Genomic DNA, 21,912 nt, shown 5'->3' with positions numbered 1-21,912 from the left:
ACCTAGAGTCTGTCTTACAGAGTGAAGTAAGTCAGAAAGAGAAAAACAAATACCGTATGTTAACAAATATATATGGAATCTAAAAAAAAAAAAAAAGGTTCTGAAGAACCTAGGGGCAGGACAGGAATAAAGATGCAGACGTAGAGAATGGACTTGAGGACACGGGGAGGGGGAAGGGTAAGATGGGACAAAGTGAGAGAGTGGCATGGACATATATACACTACCAAATGTAAAACCGATAGCTAGTGGGAAGCAGCCGCATAGCACAGGGAGATCAGCTTGGTGCTTTGTGACCACCTAGAGGGGTGGGATAGGGAGGGTGGAAGGGAGATGCAAGAGGGAGGAGCTATGGGGATATATGTATATGTATGGCTGATTCACTTTGTTTTAAAGCAGAAACTAACACACCATTGTAGAGCAATTATACTCCAATAAAGATGTTAAAAAAATAATAATAATAATACTTTAAATGTAAATGGACTAAATGCTCCAATCAAAAGACACAGAGTTGCTGGACTTCCCTGGTGGTGCAGTAGTTAAGAATCCACCTGCCAATGCAGGGGACACAGGTTCAAGCCCTGGTCTGGTAAGATCCCACATGCCACGGAGCAACTAAGCCTGTGTACCACAACTACTGAGCCTGTGCTCTACAGCCCATGAGCCACAACTACTGAGCCCACGTGCCACAACTACTGAAGCCCACATGCCTAGAGCCCGTGCTCTGCAACAAGAGAAGCCACCGCAATGAGAAGCCTGCACACCTCAACAAAGGGTAGCCCCCACTCGCCACAACTAGAGAAAGCCCTTGGGCAGCAACGAAGACCCAACACGGCCAAAAATAAAATAATAAATAAATAAATTTATTTTAAAAAAAAGACACGAGTTGCTAAATGGATACAAAAACAAGACTTGTATATATGTTGCCTACAAAAGACTCACTTCAGATCTAGAGACACATACAGACTGAAAGTGAGGGATGGAAAAAGATATTCTATACAAATGGAATCAGAAGAAAGCTAGAGTAGCAATTGTTATATCATACAAAATAGACTTTAACACAAAGACTGTTACAAGAGACAAAGAAGGGCATTACATAATGATCAAGGGATCAATCCAAGAAAAAGATATAACAACTGTAAATGTATATGCACCCAATATAGGATCACCTAAATACATAAAGCAAATACTAACAGACAAAAAGAGAGAAATCAACAGTAACACAATAACAGTAGGGGACTTCAACACCCCACTTACATCAATAGGCAGATCATCAAGACAGAAAATCAACAAGGAAACACTGGCCTTAAATGACCCATTAGATCAAATGGACTTCATAGATATATATAGAACATTCCATCCAAAAGCAGGATAGGGCTTCCCCGGTGGCGCAGTGGTTGAGAATCCGCCTGCCATTGCAGGGGACACGGGTTTGATCACTGGTCCGGGAAGATCCCACATGCTGTGAAGCAACTAAGCTCGTGTGCCACAACTACTGAGCCTGTGCTCTACAGCCCGTGAGCCACAACTACTGAGCCCGCGTGCCGCAACTACTGAAGCCCACGTGCCTAGAGCCCGTGCTCCACAATGAGAGAAGCCACTGCAATGAGAAGCCTGCGCACCGCAACGAAGAGTAGCCCCCGCTCGCCGCCAACTAGAGAAAGCCCGCGTGCAGCAACGAAGAACCAACACAGCTGAAAATAAATAAATAAAATTTAAAAAACAAAAAAACAAAAGCAGGATACACATTATTTTCAAGTGGACATGGAACATTCTCCAGGATAGATTACATGCTAGGCCACAAAACAAACCTTGGTAAATTTTTAAAAATTGAAATCACATCAAACATCTTTTCTGACCACAATGCTATCAGACCAGAAATTACAAGGAAAAAACTGCCAAAAACACAAACATGTGGAGGCTAAACAACATGCTACTAATCAACCAATGGATCACTGAATCAAATGGATCAAAGAAGAAATTTTTTAAAAAATACCTAAAGATAAATAAAAACACAATGATCCAAAATCTATGGGATGCAGCAAAAGCAGTTCTAAGAGGGAAGTTTACAGCAATACAAGCCTACCTCAGGAAACAAGAAAAATCTCAAAACAACCTAACCTCACACCTAAAGGAACTAGAAAAAGAACAAACAAAACGCAAAGTTAGAAAATTTCCTGGTGGTCCAGTGGTTAGGAATCCATGCTTTCACTGCCAAGGGCCCAGGTTCAATCCCTGGTCAGAGAACTGAGATCCCACAAGCCATGCAGCACAGCCAAAAAACAAAACAAAAAACAAAAATACTCCCAAAACAAAAAATCCAAAAAAAAAAAACCCCAAAAACAAAAAACTCCCCAACAAACAAACAAAAAACCCAAAGTTAGTAGAAGAAAGGAAATCATAAAGATCAGAGCAGAAATAAATGAAATAGAGAGTAATGAAACAGTAGAAAAGATCAATGAAACTAAGAGCTGGTTCTTTGAAAGGCTAAACAAAATTGATAAACCTTTAGTCAGACTCATCAAGAAAAAAAGAGAGGGTGCCCATATCAATAAAATCAGAAATAAAAAAGAAGTTACAACTGACACCATAGAAATACAAAGGATCATAAGAGATTACTATGAACAACTATATGCAAATAAAATGGACAACCTAGAAGAAATGGACAAATGGACAAATTCCTAGAAATGTACAGTCTCAAGACTGAATCTAGAAAACATGAACAGATGCATTACTAGTAATGAAACTGAATCAGTCATTAAAAAAACTCCCAAAAAACAAAAGTCCAGGACAAGATGGCTTCACAGGTGAATACTACCAAACATTTAGAGAAGAGTTAACACCTATCCTTTTCAAACTATTACAAAAAACTGTAGAGGAAGGAACACTTTCAAACTCATTCTACAAGACCAGCAACACCCTGATGCTAAAACCAGACAAAGATATCATACACATACACACACACACACACTACAGAAAAATATCACTGATTAATATGGATGCAAAAATCTTCAACAAAACATTAGCAAACCAAACTCAACATACATTAACAGGATAATACACCATGATCAAGTGGGATTTATTCCAGAATGCAAGGATGGTTCATTGTCTGCTAATCAATCGTGATAACCACATTAAAGAATGAAAGAATAAAAATGAAAGAATTAAAGAATAAAAATCATATGATTATCTCAATTATGCAGAAAAAGCTTTTGACAAAATTCAATATCCATTAATGATAGAAACTCTCCACAAAGTGGGTAGAGAGGGAACATACCTTAACATAATATGTTAACAATGTATGATAAGCTCACATCTAACATCACATTCAACGATGAAAAGCTGAAAGCATTTCCTCTAAGATCAGGAACAAGACAAGACAAGGATGCCCCTTCTCGCCACTTTTATTCAACATAGTATTAGAAGTTCTAGCCACAGTAATCAGATAAGAAAAATAAATAAAAGGAATCCAAATTGGAAAGGAAGAAGTAAAACTGTCACTGTTTGCAGATGACATGATACTATACATAGAAAATCCTCAAGCCACCACCAAAAACTACTGGAGCTCATCAATGAATTCAGTAAAGTTTCAGGATGCAAAATTAACATTCAGAAATTTGTTGCATTTCTATACACTAACAATGAACTATTAGAAAGAGAAATTAAGAAAACGATCCCATTTACCATTGCATCAAAAAGAATAAAATATTGGGACTTCCCTGGCTGTCCAGTGGTTAAGGCTCCATGCTTCCAATGCAGGGGGCGTGGGTTCAATCCCTGGTTGGGGAACTAAGATCCCACATGCCATGTGGTGTGGGAAAAAAAAAAAAAAGAATAAAATACCTAGGAATAAATCTAATAAAGGAGGTAAAAGGCCTGTAGTTGGAAAACTATAAGACACTGATGAAAGAAATTGAAGATGACAGAAACAGATGGAATGATATCTTGTGTTCTTGGATTGGAAGAATTAGTATTGTTAAAATGACCATACCACTGAAAGAAATCTACAGATTCAATGCAATCTCTATCAAAATACCAATGGCATTATTTCACAGAACTAGAACAAATAATTCTAAAATTTATATGGAAACACACAAGACCCCGAATAGCCAAAGCAATCTTGAGAAAGAAGAACAGAGCTGGAGTTATCACACTGTCTTCAGACTATACTGCAAAGCTACAGTCCTCAAAACAGTATGGTAGGGCTTCCCTGGTGGCGCAGTGGTTGAGAATCTGCCTGCCAATGCAGGGGACATGGGTTCGAGCCCCGGTCTGGGAAGATCCCACATGCTACGGAGCAACTAGGCCCGTGAGCTACAACTACTGAGCCTGCGCGTCTGGAGCCTGTGCTCCGCAACAAGAGAGGCCACGATAGTGAGAGGCCAGCTCACCGTGATGAAGAGTGGCCCCTGCTTGCCGCAACTGGAGAAAGCCCTCGCACAGAAACGAAGACCCAACACAGCCAAAAAAATAATAAATAAATAAATTTTAAAAAAAACCAGTATGGTACTGGCACAAAAACAGAAATATAGATTAATGGAACAGGATAGAAAGCCCAGAAATAAAGCCATGCACTTACGGTCAGTTAATCTACAACAAAGGAGGCAAGAATATACAATGGGGAAAAGACTGTCTCTTCAACAAGTTGTGCAGGGAAAACAGAAAACTACATGTAAAGAATGAAATTAGAACATTCTCTAACACTATATACAAAAATAAACTCAAAGTGGATTAAAGATCTAAATGTAAGACTGGAAACTGTAAAACTCCAGAAGAAAACATAAGCGGAACACTCTGAGATAAATTATAGCGATATTTACTTTGGATCTGTCTCCTAAGACGAAGGAAACAAAAGCAGAAATAAATGGGACCTAATTAAACTTAAAAGTTTTTGCACAGCAAAGGTAACCATTGAGAAAACAAAAAGACAACCTACTGAATGGGAGAAAATATTTGCAAATGATATGACTGATAAGGGGTTAATGTCCAAAATATATAAACAGCTCATACAACTCAATATCAAAAAACAAACAACCCAGTTAAAAAATGGACAGAAGACCTGAATAGAAATTTTTCCAAAGAAGACATGCAGATGGCCAACCAGCACATGAAAAGATGCTCAACATCACTAATCGTCAGAGAAATGCAAATCGAAACTACAATGAGATTATCACCTCACACTTACCAAAATGGCTATCATCCAAAAGTCTATAAATAACAAATGTTGGTGAGGTTGTGGTGAAAAGGGGACCCTTGTACACTGTTGGTGGGAATGGAAATTGGTGCAGCCACTGTGGAAAACAATATGAAAGTTCCTCAAAAAAACTAAAAATAGAACTACCATATAATTTGGCAATTCCACTCCTGGATATACATCCAAAGAAGATGAAAACATTAATTCAAAAAGATATATGCACCCCAAAGTTCACAGCAGCATTATTTACAATAGCCAAGATATGAAAGCAACCTAAGTGTCCCTCAACAGATGAATGGATAAAGAAGATGTGATATATGTACACAGCAGAATACTACTCAGCCATAAAAAAGAATGAAATTTTGCCATTTGCAACAACATGGATGGACTTGGAGGGTATTATGCTAAGTGAAATAAGTCAGAGAAAGACATATACTGTATGATAACACATATGTGGAATCTAAAAAATACAACAAACTAGTGAATATAACAAAAAAGAAACAGAATCACAGATACAAAGAACAAACTATTGGTTACCAGTGGGGAGAGAGAAGGGGTGAGGGGCAAGACAGAGGCAGGGGATTAAGAGGTACAAACTACTATGTATAAAAGAAATAAGCTACAGGGATATATTACACGGTACAGGGAATATAGCCAAAATTTTATAGGAACATTAAATGTATAATCTATGAAAATTTTGAATGACTATGTTGTACACCTGAAACATATAATATTGTAAATCAACTATACCTCAATAAAAAATACATACATACATTAAGAAAAAGTCTTTGGTATGTAAATCATGGTGAACTGCTTTTGGCTTTCAGAACCATGGTTTTAAGGTACCAGCATGATGAACTCTCAATCAGAGATTTACTTCATTTTATTTACTCTCTATCTCATTTCAAAAGAAGGTTGAGGCAGAAAAAAAAAAGAGGTTTTGGTTAGAGATGCAGAACATTTCATGAAGATCAAGAACAACAAACAGGTGCCAATCTCTTGGGCCAACCCAACTGTTCAAGTCTCAGTTTAAATGTCATTTCCCTTAAGAAGTCTTCCTTGACCTTAACACCCCCCCATTACATTAATTATCCTGATTGATGGTGCCAAAACACGCCAAGGGGTGTTCACCTTCATAGTTACACCTTCATAGTTACATTTCATTATTGTCTTTGGTTTCTGTTTTCCCTTTTAGACTGTGGTTCCGTAAGGGCAAGGGACCATAACTGTACTGACTGTCACTGTCACCATAGCATCTGCTACACAGATTTTACTCATTTAAGAAATATTTAAGATATCTTTCATTTAAAAATTGAATGGAAGGGAGAAAAATGCTCAAGGAAAACAAAATAATTATGGCATCGAAAGATTGATGGAGAAGGTGCCCAGAAACAAGGGAGACATTCGTATTATTGGATGCTGATATAGATATTTATAGAATCAGGGGAATTAAATGAACTTGAGGTTTTAACATAAGGCAAATTTGACCTGATAATTGTAAGTGATACGTTGCCATGGTTCCCCACAGGGCTACAGGCAATTAAAGAAAGTCCTCATTTTAAAGACACAAACCTGCTGAGAAAGAGATGTTTTAATGCCCCAATGTCGCAAATGCACACATTGGAGTTGTAATCCATAACCTAAGGATGGAGAGCATTTGGGGGAGGCAAGAATGAGACTAGAAAGAGGTATCTGTAAGAGTACAAAGCAAGCTTCCTGACCAAATTTTTTTAAAAGATGGATGAGATCATAAAACTGGCTTAGGAGGAAGAAAAAACAGTGATGGACCCACCCCAAGTGACTAAAAGCAGTGCATCTGATGAATTCTCATCTTGCCCTACTGACAATTTCATCTTTCAGAGGTAGAAGTAGTGACAAGGGGCACTCCCACTCCAGATTTAAATCTGACCTACAAAGAAGACAATCTTGGTGAAAAAGAAATGAAATCTGAGAGGAATTCCACACATCGTTTTAGAGCCCTAAATGTCCAGAAAGGGGAATGCTAAGTCTAATATAGACATGTACCCTAGAATTGAGGCAGACATCTTTCCCATGTTCGGAAAAAGTTGGTTCAAAGAAAGATAGAGAGGAGGTGCAAGGTTGAAAATCTGAAAGATAAGATGGAGCATGTGTTGAGAGACTCTTAAAAATGAAGGTTTTACTATGAATCTATGAGTTATTCCAAGATTGAAGAAAGAAAAGGACAGATAAAGAGGCAATATGTCTTGCATGGGGGACTTACCAATGAACTCAATGGGTACCTCATAGGCACTTAATAAGCCTATGCTGAAAAAAACTGATGCAGAGGAAAAAAGAAAATATAATCAAGGGGAAAATAAATATTGCCTGAAAAGTATCATAAAAGCTAAATCTCAGAATGAACAAATTTTTTTGGAAAGTTAGGGGAAGAAAAAGGCAATTTTTAACTTCTGTCTAGGTCATGTCTCAAAGGAGAGCTAACAAATGTCAGCTCACAAATGTTAGAGAAAGCAGAGCTAAATGATCCCTCTCTACTCTATTAAACAGAATGATTGCTCAAAGGCAAAGGGAAGGAAAAGTAGAATGAAAGGACTTCAGTTCAAGCTAGATCATGAACATTTAAGAGCATCTGTGATTCTAAGGCAGTTCGAGTGCCCTGGCCCAAGTGTATATCCCAAGGGGTGGTGGCATTTGGTGTTTGTCAGTCACCCTCCATCACGGCTCTATGAGGGCCTGGGCAGGCTGGGAGAAGCACTGAAGCAGCTGAGGGAGGAGTAGGAGGAGCATTTGCTGTTGAGATGGAAAGTTACATTTGAAGAAGCCAGGCAGGCTAGAGATACTCCCAAAGGAATATGAATCCGTGAAAGAAGAAACTATAGTGGGGGCTACAGCTACACACCGAAAAAGAAAACCCTTGAACAAACTCAACAGGACGAAAACTAGATAGGATTGTCTTCCTAGAACGTGCTAGGGCCATTCTTTTTTTCATCTCCTCTCCAGCCGTTTCTCCCCTTACCAGCTGTCAGCCCTTCCTACTTACCTAATCCATGTCATACCCCTTTCTCTTCCGGCCACTGCCACCACCCCCCAGCCAGATTTGTTTAGAAATCTATACATCAGGGGGTCTCAAGATGTGGGCCTCTGGACAGCAGCACTGGCATCACCTGTGAGCTTCTTAGAGCTGCAAATTCAAGCAGAATCTCTGCATACCACAGCCCAGGCAGGAATGTGTGTTGATAAGCTGTCCAGGTGATTACTTTGCAATTTAGTTTTGAGAACCACTATTTCAGAAGATAGGACACACATGGTAACCACTGAGGACTTAGGTATAGCATCTTAACCTTTTCACTTATTGTAGTTTTTTAAAAAATTATATTTTCTCTGAAAAAATACATTATATAAGCAGCCCATAATAGAACTTTAATAACTTGGGAAACTCAAAGTTAAGTTATGCAACAATCATACCTACTGAACTGCTGATGGGTTAGCACCAAACCTTCCAGCCTAATAGGAAATCTCACATCACAGCTTCCAACCATGTTCTGAATTTTAAAATCGAGGAATCTGGCGGGAAAGCCCAGCTTCTGCACCACACGAGCATACTTTCTTGCTGCAAGTCGAGACTGCTCTTCGCTGGGGAACAGCAAATGTAATTAAAGATGTCTTAATCACTACGACTGCTAACTAGCTGGGCTGTATTCACCCACTTCCCTGATTGTATTTTTAGCATACGTACCATGTTTATCTTTCAGTGTATACTAGGAAGCTATAGACTTTGAGGAGAAGGACCTACCTCCCCTACTTTTGTCCCTAGCACCTAGAAAAGGGAATGGTACAATGTATAGTTGTTGAACTGAATCATAAACAGATTTTTGTCTTCATTTGCCATCTTTCACATGTAAGGTAGTGTTTTCTTTTACTTGTTTTAAGTGCTATTAGGTGAAATTAACTATTCCACTGGTTCTCAAAAAGTGTCCTCAGGCCAGCAGCAGTATTACCACCTGAGAAGTTGCTAGAAATGCAAAGTCCCAGGTCCCACCTCAGACATGCAGACATTCTGGGGTTGGGGCCCAGCAATCTATGTCTTAACAAGCCCACCAGTGATTGTAATGCTCACTAAGGTTTTAGAATCATGCATCTGGTCTAAAGGTGTGTGCCATTTAGATGGGAACAGCAGTAACAAAAATAAGGACACATACATACATAGAAAAAAAAAATCAACACGAGGAAGTAAGTTACATGCCAACTGAGTGGCACAGATAGGATGCCAGGACTTGGAACTTAATGGGACAAATTATATACTTTAAAAAAACCATGAAAATACCTCAAAATCTGCCCAATGTTGCTCAGGCTTTCTCACGCAATTGTCATTCAACTCATACTCAATATGAGAAAGAAATAGATTCATCCAACTGTGTGGCTATGTTCTTCTAAACGTTCGTCCTACTCCACCCTTAAATCCATGGCAGAGAATGTGAAATTCTGAGATTTGGGGTTTTATTTTTCATTAGATACTTTTCAATGGTCACTACCAAAATAAAAACATTGAGTAGCAGGGGTTGCCAAACAGGGGCAACACCTGGTGGGTGAATCCTATGAATTCCACCCTCTCTTATGGGTTATCCCCATCTTTAAGTTGAAAATCAGAAGTACATTAAAGAAAAGCCAGATTGAACTTATTTGCCTGGACAAAAGGGAGCAAGCGGTAGAGTCTCTTTCCAATCTAGATCTGTCACAACACTGTGCCATTTTCACATCACCTCATTTCATGTTGATTCTCCTCATCCATTACCAACTCCTGAAAAGTCCCTAGCAAGGCCGTGTCCCCAAGATAGCAGTGAAATAAGTGGTTTCCATTTTGAAAAACCACATTTTGCTTTAAATGACCCATTACATCTCCCATAGTGCTAATATTTATAAGGTCAAATTTCAAGAATTTGCATAGCCTTATAGTTTCTTGTATCACACAGAAATTCCCATTCAAACAACTAACAGTTAAAGTCTACATACATTTTCTTGTACAAACACTAGAAAATAGGTTAAGAACCTTGAAATTTCACCACCAGTGGTAATTACCACTGATAAATTTGGCCCCTCTGCATTTTTCTGTGCAAAGGCAGGTATCCTGCACTATGCAAACACTGATTATTACAACTAAAGAGAATACATTTGGATAAATTTTTGGAGATAATTCTGATATCTCTTATACTAACCAAACTTTCACAACTCTCTATCCAAAACTCAACAACCAGATAGATTTGGATAACAAATGTCTCTCATAATCTGAACTCACCATCCAAGCTTTCACTATCAGATTTTGGGAACCAAATAAATTCAGATAGGAAAAAAACACTAATGAATCTGTGTGTTCTCCCCTCCCCCAACTTAACAGTTTCCTTCCAACTCAATATACTATACATGGCTAAATAATTTTATTTTATGATTTATTCAAAACTGTATTGCTAGAAATTTGTTCCCTCTGCCCGTGTTTTAAACAATGCTGAAATGAACATCCTTGTAGTTATCTTGCAGAGTTGTCCAAAAATGACTTAAAAATGGAGATTTCTAGGTCAAAGGATACACAGATCAACAGAAGAGAAAGCCCAGAAACTTACTCAGACACAGGTAAAGAACTTAACATGTAAAAAGAGGTGGAGGAGAAATACAGTAAAATAGATTCTTCTATAAATGTACTGGGACACTGACTGGGCATTTGAAAAAAATTATCTTATATTGAAGTAAAATTCTAGACCTGCTCTGCCCAATATGGTGGCCACTAGCTACATGTGGCTATTTAAATTTAAATTAATTAAAATTAAATTAAAAGTTTAGTTCCTCTGTGGTATTAGCTTATTTCAAGTGCTCAAAAGCCACATGTGACTAAAGGCTACCACATTGGACAGCACAGATACAGAACATTTCCATCATCCAGAGAAAGTTCTAGATGAGTCAAAACATTAACCTCCTTTCTTCAATACAAAGCAGGACCTGAAAAAAACCAGAAAAATATATGGAGGTCAATACTTATATCATGTTGTGTGTGGAGAACGCCTTCCTAAGCATGAAGCCAAGCACTGAAACCATAAAGAAAAAAGCTGGATAGACTAACCATACACACAGAGAATTAAATTGCATTGAAAAAAACCCATAAAATACCACTAACATTAATATGGGAGAAGTATTTATGGTATAAAATGGTGAAAATACTTAAATACCAGAAGACAAGTATCTCCATAGAATATTGGGCAAAAGATACAGTAGGTAGTTTATATGCTTACGAAAAGTTAGTCTCACTACTAAATCAAAAGAAATGTGATTAAAACAACTTTTTGCCAATCAATCTGGCAAATATAAAATACAATATTAACACCCACTGTTTACCAGAGAAAATGAACACGAGGTGCATCTCTCGAGCACGGAGAAATTGGTACTATCTTTCAGGAGGATAATTTCCTACTCGTCCTCCAACACTTAGAGGGAAGAGCAGCTCTCCCACTAGTTCTATGGTGAAAGGATCTACATCAGCACAGGGCTACCTCTGCATGAGATCCAGGAAAGACGAGCCTTTAAGAGATGCCTCCTGAGTGAATGCTCAAGCTAGTGGCCAAGAAATGTCTAATTTCCCTCCTTTAAAATGTTCTATCCATTCTTCTGCCTGCAATGAGGAAAATACACAAGAACTACTTTCCCAGGTTTATAACAGGCTTTACCACTACTATAGACTTTTTTTTTTAAAATATACCTTAGAAACAAGTTGTAATAGCCTAGTGAAGCCCCCTTCACTATGGGGGACTGTAAAGTGGGATATAAGTCCGTATTATGAGGCTGAATGTTTTTAACCCCAAATTTGGCATTTCATGAATTTAACTCCTCAGCAAAGTATTTTGCTTCTACGATGTGTTTTAGAACCTTAATGCCACCCTTCCTTGTTTTACATAGTGAATTATCTGTCTGGTAGTGCAGGAGGACAGCTTCTCTTACCTTTTGGCTCCTGTGCAGACCATTTTCCCAGAGCTAAATATGAGGGCTGTGGTCCTGGGCTCTCGGATCCTCATTATGACGGCGGCAAACCTCTACACACAGAAGCCAAAAGGACAATTAGCCTCTGCTAGGGGTTAACACTATTCCAGCTGACCAGCTGAGCTGGACATGAAAACAGTGTTGAATAAATTGAAATTTAATGGGAAAACTAAAAAATGTCTGGGTCTATTCTCCCACGTTAAGGTTAACAAAATGATCATGATTCTAAAATGTACATACTTAGAAAAAACAGGTAAGAATAATAATAGTAAAGCTAAAATTTAAGTACCTGTTATGTTTCAGACCCTATGCTAAGAGCTTTATAGATTTTATCTCATTTAACCTCATGACAGGACTGAGTTGAATCCACTATAATTCCCATTTAGTGCACAGGGAAACGAAGTGGTTATTTAACTTCCAACATTATACAGGAAACAGTGAAGTTGAGATTTAAAACCACGACTATCAGACTCCATGCTTTTTGCTTTGATATACTTTTCTTTCAAAGACTCTTTGAGAAAAAAAAAAGTATGAAGTATGTTACAGCCTTGCCAAGACTCTAGAACGTACTAAAAAGCAGCCAAAATATAGAACAGAATATATATATATTGATAGGCATTCTGAAGATGAATGACAAAAAGTTGATTTGTCAAGCTCTTGCCCGCCATAGTCCTCAATGTGGTCCCCAGGCCGGCAGCACTGGTAAGTCCTCCAAGCGTTGCTGACGCAGGGGAGGGCTGAGAACGACTGGCCTGCCACATCGACTTCCCCCATTAAGCTGGGAAGGAAACTGGGGTGGGTACCATGCAAGACTAAAGTTCCATGGGTTAGAGCCGCCCCACAGGACAACAGATCACTCCAAGGCCAGACTGGCAATTTCAGATATGAAGTGTTAACAGTAAAAGAACCCTGAGTCAGCACTACACAGAGCCGAGCAAGGACTATTAATGTTTTCTAGGTGTTTCCTAAAAAGGTAGTGCTCTCACCTGGCATTCATTTTGTTAAATTCTTAAGGCAGCTTAAGTGCCAAATCAGAATTTTTCTGGCTGTCAAGTCCAAGTTTGGACAGATCCTGTATACCAAACTGAGAGAGCTCAGGATGGTGGAGAATAAAATATGCTTAAAATGTTGATTGATCAATAGTGTGGTCCATCATAGCTACAGCCATAAAAATCCTAGCTCATCACTGGGTTTCTGTCCTCATCATAGCCGGCAATGTGAAATATAAATAGGAAAGCTTAGCTGCATCTGGTAACATTCAGGTAACACTTCAGAGGTCAGCAACAACACTACACAACAGGAAAAACAAATACTTAATTTATAAATAGTTGATGTTGGCAAGGTCCTCTGGGTTCCGACTAATATGGCCTTTCTCATCTAACTCCATAAATCCTCCACCACCCAAGATAGTGAACTTTTTCCTAGTAGGGACCAGGCCTCACTCATCTTTGTACTAAGTACAGAGCCCACCAAACTGTTAAATGTTGACTGAATTAACAAAGCCACTTCCTAGGTAAATAGACCATTGAAAATGGGATGCCTGGCCTTGGGAGGACACAAAAAAGAATAGATTTTATTAAACTTTGAGGGAAAACAAAAAATCCCTGAATCTTACACTTGAACTTTACACTTTAAACAGTTGAGCTTTCTCAGGTAAGAGAAACTGTAAATGGAAAAATACACAGGTGTCAGGAGATAGGACAAAAATTAGAAAAAATTATTTCCAGGAATATGATGACATTGTAAGAAAGTTAGCATTTCCATAGGTTGAAAATAGTCATACTGAAAGGTTTTTCTGAATGACAAGGGAAAGAACTTTTAGGAACTGCTCAATAATTACTGTATTCAGCACAGAAAATGAGATTATTTTTTATAAGTTCAAAACAGAGAACGAGCCGATTAAACTTGTGTTGCCAAAAGCTTTTCACTAACAAATTTTTTCTTTTTTAAAAATAAAAACAAAGGAATGAGTCAATATCATGATCATATGAAGGAAAGAAAATCTAAATCAAACCTAACTGTGGAAAAAATTACTGGGAAATCTTACCTTTGGGTTATATTCTGCATTTTTTGCATGCAAAGCTATTTTCTTCAGATCCAATTTACAGGCCAGGTTTACAGTGGAAACTATATTCCTAAAGAAATAAGTCAACCTATGTGATGAATTGGGAGATTGGGATTGACATATATACACTAATATGTATATAATGGATAACTAATAAGAACCTGCTGTATAAAAAATAAAAATAATAATTAAAAAAAAGAAATAAGTCAACCTAAGTTATACCAGATATAAAAAGTAAAAAATAATTAAAACGTATTAACTTCCTCATTTCATAGGTTTAGGTGACTTCCTAGGGGGAGAATTATTCTAAATGTGAAATGTATAATAACACGTTTAGTGCTTAAGACTCCTCACTTCCACTGCAGGGGGCGCGGGTTTGATCCCTGGTCGGGGAACTACGATCCCACATGCCACAAGGCCAAACAAGCCAAAAAATAGCTTTTTCTAAAATTTCCTGCCTAGCTGACTAAAATTAAGTTTTAGATCTTTTTCAAAATGTCTCAAAATAGAAATCACAATATCAAATCAACTTGCAAATCAAATTCAATTTTACATCTTTATATCCTTTGTGTTATTCCAACTCCAGCCACAATTTTCAACTAAAGTGCTTTACTATGAACAATACAATCCTTCAAGAATGTGTATACTCACCTTGAACTCCCACTTAGGAGATCAAGAGTTAGTGCTTCATTTTACAGATAACCAAACTGTCTAAAGTCCATTACGAACTAACAAAATCAAGGATAATGACATCTGAAATTCTCTTCCCTACACTATTATCATCCCACTCAGGAATATATTGATGAAATGTGTACTCAGAAGCATCACCCATTTAAAACAACAACAACAACAACTTACTGTAGTTGAGGCACAATTCCAGAACATTCTGAAACAGGGGTCACTGGTGTCATGGGAGTTATGGATGCCAGAGGCAAGGAGTGTGGTTTCTCAGGAGAGGGCTGGGCTGAGTCAGCATCACCAGGGTGGAGATGTGAATGGGAATTTGACCCACCGCTGCTGTTTAAGGCCAGGCCAACGTCCTGTTGGCTGGGTAATGGCAACCTACTTTGCCAACTTTTAGTTTTACAATTTTCTTCAGTTTCATGCTTGCTTCTAATGACAGTCTGGTCTTTATTTTCCTGGGTAAGCTCATCTGGTAGGAAGCTAAGATCCACAGATGAGAAATTGCCAGATGTTACTGTGACTTCTTCAAGCTGTGAATTAAACGTAGTCTCTGGATTGGATGTGTACACATCATAAGGCACAATTGGGCTGAGCAGGGGTGATCTGGGTGGAGCAAGGTCATCCTAGGCCATTCCCAAAACAGACAAACAAAACACAACAAACAGAACATCATGTCACAACAAAGGGATGCCACCTTGGCTGGCAGGCAGTGTGTTCAGAATGAGGCAGTTCGGGTAGCTTATATTCATGCCCTGCTCTTTCCACAAAATATCATTAAAATTCTACTGTAGGGTTACAACACACTTAATGAAAACAGGGAAGTATATCTTAAAATGCAGAAAAAGCATTTTTCATAAAATGTTTTCCCTACTTTGGTTAGACCTGTAGTAAGTTGCCACTCTAAATCCAATTTTGTAACTGAGGCAATTTGGCAACCATGCTCTAAACTGTGTGTACTTTGAAGAGTACAGATTTTCAGTACTCCTTAAGTTGATTTAAAGATTTTTTTTTGGACTTTTAAATTCGTATTTTAAAGAGAAGAGCAGTAAGTAAAGGAAGCTGAGGAGATAGCTTTGAGTGCTGATCAAGCCTCCACAAGGAGCCATCTTCATTCCTTCTAGTCAAAGGAAGGAAAAGAAATCATTCCATTTACATGAATGTACAATAGGGAAAAAGTTATTGAAATTTAAATGGCAAGACTAGTTTATATCAATGTATTACACTTCCAGTCCAGGGAAGGCTGCTCAACTTCCATTATCATCAACCGAGGGAAAGAGGTGTGCAACTGAGGGAAGCAGCTAATGTAAAATTCATGGCCTTTGTTATGGAAAAAAATCCTTGGTACATATATTACCATCCACTTCACCCAAGTTGCAGGCCTGGATTCTAGATTTTGACCACTGCTGGCAGGATAACCTCACCCCTTAGAAGATCATACTTCTTACAAATGAACAGTCACCAGTGCCTTGTGCTGCATCTTCTCCATGACAAAGCTATTCAGCTAATGTCTGGCTAGATCCTGTTGAATTGTGCTGTTACCACAATTCCAGCAGATGGCAGGGGTGACTAAATGTTAGAAGAAAACACTTAAGAAGAATGCACTTATTCTCTGGAAATAAGATTTGACCTTATTTCATTTTGAATTATGTTATTAGTCTCTAAGTCCCTCCACCCCCATCCCACAGGTGGGCCCTGAGGGACACTGAGGTGGGGACAATGGCCCAGATTCCTCTCCATTGTTTTTTTGGCCTCTTCTGTTCTAGCCAGAAAAGATTCCATCAGCCAATTTCCACTAAAGCACTAATATCTGCAACTATCAGTGTCTCCCCTCCTTTTTCCCATTATGGCATTTTAGCAGGGGACAAAGCCTCCCCCCAAAGAACTAAACTTCAACAAGGAATTTAAGGCAATGGCAACAAGATATCAAAGGGGGATGTTTTACGGCAGTGGAACCCTGACAGCCTCCTTTCGAGAGAATATGCTTACAGAGTATTCCCTGCATCCTTGGTCTTACACCTAAAGAAACTTTTTGTTAAACTGTCTTTGCAGTCATTAACTCATCTTTCTCAGAACCTTTCCAGCGTGGGCTCTCCTTTTGCAATGTTAAACGCTGTGGGACTTCACTATTTCTACCTCATTGCTAATCATTGTCTATTTAAAAATCCGGGGACTTCCCTGGCGGCACAGTGGTTAAGAATCCACCTGCCAATGCAGGGGACACGGGTTTGAGCCCTGGTCCAGGAAGATCCCACATGTCGCAGAGCAACTAAGCCCGTGTGCCGCAACTACTGAGCCCGCGTGCTGCAACTACTGAAGGCCGCACCTAGAGCCAGTGCTCCGCAACAAAAGAATCAACCATAATGAGAAGCCCGTGCACCACAACGAAGAGCAGCCCCCCCCCCCCCCCCGCTCACTGCAACTAGAGAAAGCCTGCGCACGGCAACGGAGACCCAATGCAGCCAAAAATAAAAATAAATTAAAAAAAAAAGAATCCGACACCCCCCCCCCGCAGCCGAAAGTTTTCCCCTTGCTTTTCTTTTGAAGACTCCTTCCTCTCGTTTCTACAGTTCTTAAATTAAAAAACAAAACCCAAAAAACGTAAGAATCACAAACTGAAAGAAGCCACAGGTGCCTCCAATTTGTATTCATACTAGACCAGGTTCGAGTTCTGTTGGCAACCTTGGGTAAGTTATTTCAACTCTCGAACCTTCTATTTTTTTCAACTGAAAGACGGGGATAATCAAGCCCACCTCCTAGGGTCACTAGGAGTTTTACGAGAGATAAAATGGAGGCAGAATCCTTAGTGCGCAGGACCCATCGCTCAGCAATGGGGCGGGATGCGGACCCTGACTCTGGGACCGTGGCGGCGGCTTCCAGGCTCACCTGGGCGGCGCACCGGGCCAGGTAGAGCTCCAGGTACGTCTCTTCCCCCTCCATGGACGGAGGGCTCACTGTAGGGGGTTGGGAATCGAAGGAAATAGCCAGCGCGAATCTAGCTGCCGCTGAGTCCGACGAGGCGCGCGGGGCGCGGAAGCCATTTATCAGCCCGCGGCCGCACGTGGCGAGGCGGGGCCCGGGCCGGGGGCGGGGAGCCCGGGACCAGGGGAAGCCGGGGGCCCTTGCGCCGGGCCCGCGCAGTCCACGCTCCTGTCGACGGCACGAGGGGATAGATTCTGAGCCAGGGAGCGGGGTGCGGGGCTCAGCAAGGGGCCCACGGGTCGCGAGCAAGGTAAGGAGAGCTGGGGCTGGGAGGGGAAGACTCTCCTCGCTGGGGTGCTGTCACCACACCCGCCCACAGCTGAGAAGCAACTCGGCCTGCAAATCTGGAGATTTCCTTCCACCTGCGAGAGCTGCCTTTGCCTCCTGCAGGGGAAAAGGTATCGGTGTTCGTAGCATGAAAGGTGAACGAGTTGGACAGTGAGAAAATAAATTTTTTAAAGATAATTTTTTTCTTTTCTTGAGCAGAGCGAGTGGAATTTGAGGCGCTTGACCCAGTCAGGTGTTGCACTTTTATGTCATAATTACTTCTCACTTTCAAATCCCAGCTGGCTATTTTCCCAGTCTCAGAGAATTCAGTCTAAAGCCACACATAAAAGAATGTGTTGCTGCACAGTTAGGGTTGATGCAGCTGAAGAAGGTAATGTAAAACCAAATAATCAGAGGATTTCCCCCTTTTTTGAAATTATTTTAATTTTTAGTGCCTCAGCTTTCATAAGAACTTACATGTGCCGAATGGTTCTATAAATATAATTGATACCTTTTATGTAAGATATTTCAAAATGTACGTGGAGACGCACACATAAAATACGTCTTCCCTTCTAGCCTATACTCTCTGAGAGCAGGGATTTTGATTACTAACCTTTGTGCCTCTGTACCAAGCTCATAGATGATCAATAAAATTTGATCAGTGAATGAAAAACCGCCCTCAGAATGGAGCATAGTAGAGACAGAGAACTCTAAGAATCAAGTCAATAAAAATTGTATAGAATTTCTAATCGAGAATATAGGAAATATTTTGATAAAGTTGGAATTTTTTTTTTATAAATTTATTTATTTTATTTTTGGCTGCGTTGGGTCTTCGTTGCTGCATGCGGGCTTTTTTCTAGTTGCGGTGAGCCGGGACTACCCTTTGTTGCGTGCACGGGCTTCTCATTGCGGTGGCTTCTCTTGTTGTGGAGCACGGGCTCTAGGCACGTGGGCTTCCGCAGTTGTGGCATGTGAGCTCAGTAGTTGTGGCTCCCGGGCCCCAGAGCACAGGCTCAGTAGTTGTGGTGCACGGGCTTAGTTGCTCCGCGGCATGTGGGATCGTCCCGGACCAGGGTTTGAACCCGTGTCCCCTGCATCAGCAGGTGGATTCTTAACCACTGCGCCACCAGGGAAGCCCAAAGCTGGAACTTTATATAATGGTTATACTAATATATAATTAATCTAATGATTTATGTTAAGTGAGATAGCCTATCAAAAATGTTTAGCATAATACCTGCCTAGTAGCTCAAATATTAGCTTAGTTTTGTTATTAGACAAATATGGACCAAATTGTGTCTGCCCCTCCCCCAAAATTCATATGCTGGAACCCTAATCCATGTAACTGGTGTCCTTATAAGAAGAGAGAAACACCAGGGATACCTGTGCACAGAGAAAAAGGCCATGTGAGGACACAGTGAGAAAGTGGCCATCTTTAAGCCAAGGAGAAGGGCCTCAGGAGAAAACAGACCTTCTGACACCTTGATCTGGGATTTCCAGCCTCCAGAACTGTGAGAAAATAAATTTGTTTTTTAAGCCATTCAGTCTGTAGTATGTTGCTATGGAAGCCCTAGGAGGCTAAAATATATGCTTATAAAGTATCTCGTCATATGTGGTAGGTGGAATTCTGAGATGGTCCCCAAAATCTCCACCTTCTCCAGTTATGCAAACACTAATCTAGGTGCTGCTGTGAAGGGATTTTGCAGGTCTAATTAAGGACCCTAATCAGTCAACTTTAAGAAGAGAGACATTAACCTGAGTGAGCCTGACCTAATCACCTAATCAGGCAAGCCCTTAAAAGGAACTGGGCTCTTCCTGGGGAGAAAGATTCAGAGCTAGAGAAAGAATTACCATGAGGGAGATTCTCCATTGCTGCTTTGGAGATGGATGGGGTTATGTTGCAAGGAAGGTGGGTGACTTGAGGGAGCTTAGAGTGGCCCATAGTTGACACCAGCAAGGAAAGTGAGACCTCAGTCCTATAGCTGCAAGGATCTGAATTTGGCCAAGAACAAAGAAAGGAGGCCTTAAAAGGAGCTCACCCTGGCCACTACCTTCATTTCAGCCTTGTAAGCTCTGAGCAGAGAACCCAGTCATGCGGTGCTCAGACTTACGACCTATACAACTGTGATCTTATAAATAGGTGTGGTTTTTTTTTTTTTTTTAAGTTTTAATTTATTGATTGATTGATTGCTTGACTGCTATGTTGGGTCTTCGTTTCTGTGCTAGGGCTTTCTCTAGTTGCGGCAAGCGGGGGCCACTCTTCATCGCGGTGCGCGGGCCTCTCACTATCGTGGCCTCTCTTGTTGCGGAGCACAGGCTCCAGACGCGCAGGCTCAGTAGTTGTGGCTCACGGGTCTAGTTGCTCCGTGGCATGTGGGATCTTCCCAGACCAGGGCGCGAACCCGTGTCCCCTGCATTAGCAGGCAGATTCTCAACCACTGCGCCACCAGGGAAGCCCCAGGTGTGGTTTTAAGACACCAAACTTGTGGTAATTTGTTACTCAGAAATAGGAAATGCATACATCATAAGTTATGAATAAGAATTAGGGACACAGATTTGCAGTGATCTGAAGGGCAAATGATAAGGCAAATGAATAAAATGTGATCAATTCTAATTTTGAAGTTATTTTCAAATAAAAAGTTTCAAAATAAAAGATGAGTGACTTTTGTGGATGTTTTCAGCTTTGGTAAGAGTTAATTTATTCAGAATCTTAAATTGTTCTGTTTCTGAGAATCAAAGATTGGTATGGTTTGGTTGAATAATAATTAATTGCTGGCATTCATTGAACTCTTACTGTGGGCCAAACGCTATTATAAGTACTTCAAATCTGTGAACTCACTTAAACATCACAATAACCCTCTGAGGTAAGTACTCTTTTATCCCCATTTTACAGTTTAGGATACTGAGGTACAGAGAGGTTAAGTAACTTGTCCCAGGTCACTCAGCTTCTATTCAGAATATCTAACTCTGGAGCCACATGCTATGTATTGTCTCCCCTCAAAGTCTACATATGCCATTTCAAATTAGTAGTTTGTTTTCAATTGAACTGCAGTTGTTAATCTGTTTTGATTCTGATGGTTTTTTGTTTGTTTATTTGTGCTTCAGAATATGTAATATTTTGTACTTTGGCAAAAAAAAAAAAAAAACAACACACACACACAAAAACCCTACTGTATCCAAACATTTTAATTCATTATTTCTTAATTTACTATTGTAAAGATTAAATGAATTGAATGGGAGTATGTGTAAATTTTTATCAAGGACTTTGCACAAATAAAGTATTGTTTTTAATGTCTTTAAGAGAGTAATGCCAAGACTTAGATGGACCATGTCAATGATCATGAAGACTCTTTAAGAGAGGTCAACTCTATGAAAAAAAGGCTTTTAACTCTTATTTTAAGAGGCCCTGTCCCTCATCATAGAAAATATTAAAAAGAACTCACATCTCACATTAAATGTAATTTGTATGTAACTATTTAATAGTTGAATTGCCGTGACTAGTTGATATGTCACATTTTGTAGACATTTAATCAAATATACTAGTTTCAGTTTTGAATTTTAAAAACTTTGGAGCCAACAGATTTTTCTCAGCTCTCAAACAGTTTTTTTTATTGGCCTTTGAAAAGCTTGTAGGCCCTAGGCACTGGGCCTTAGCCTCTAAAATGCGATCACGCTGCTATAAAATGGAGGTGGAACTTCACTGTTGAAGGACTGTTAGGAAACATTGTTT

General features: G+C 39.7%; 1 protein-coding gene across 1 annotated transcript in view; it reads right to left on the bottom strand.

The window, feature by feature from the left end:
- TBPL2 (TATA-box binding protein like 2) overlaps positions 1 to 17,876 on the bottom strand; it is a gene marked incomplete at its 5' end in the record, with an annotated part of 30,637 nt that extends 12,761 nt beyond the window's left edge. Inside the window, 5 exons of the mRNA XM_082386765.1 lie at positions 8,636 to 8,803; positions 12,152 to 12,243; positions 14,238 to 14,325; positions 15,114 to 15,469; positions 17,823 to 17,876. Of these exons, the coding sequence (XP_082242891.1) occupies positions 8,636 to 8,803; positions 12,152 to 12,243; positions 14,238 to 14,325; positions 15,114 to 15,469; positions 17,823 to 17,876 (758 nt within the window). The remainder of the gene's footprint in view (positions 1 to 8,635; positions 8,804 to 12,151; positions 12,244 to 14,237; positions 14,326 to 15,113; positions 15,470 to 17,822) is intronic.
- Between the last annotated feature and the right edge of the window lie 4,036 nt (positions 17,877 to 21,912).

The sequence above is a fragment of the Balaenoptera borealis genome (genome assembly GCF_965194805.1).
Source record: "Balaenoptera borealis genome assembly, chromosome: 3".
Classification (NCBI taxonomy): domain Eukaryota; kingdom Metazoa; phylum Chordata; class Mammalia; order Artiodactyla; family Balaenopteridae; genus Balaenoptera; species Balaenoptera borealis.
The sequence above is the reverse complement of the archived record's forward strand: the minus strand, read 5'-3'. Positions and strand labels throughout refer to the sequence as shown.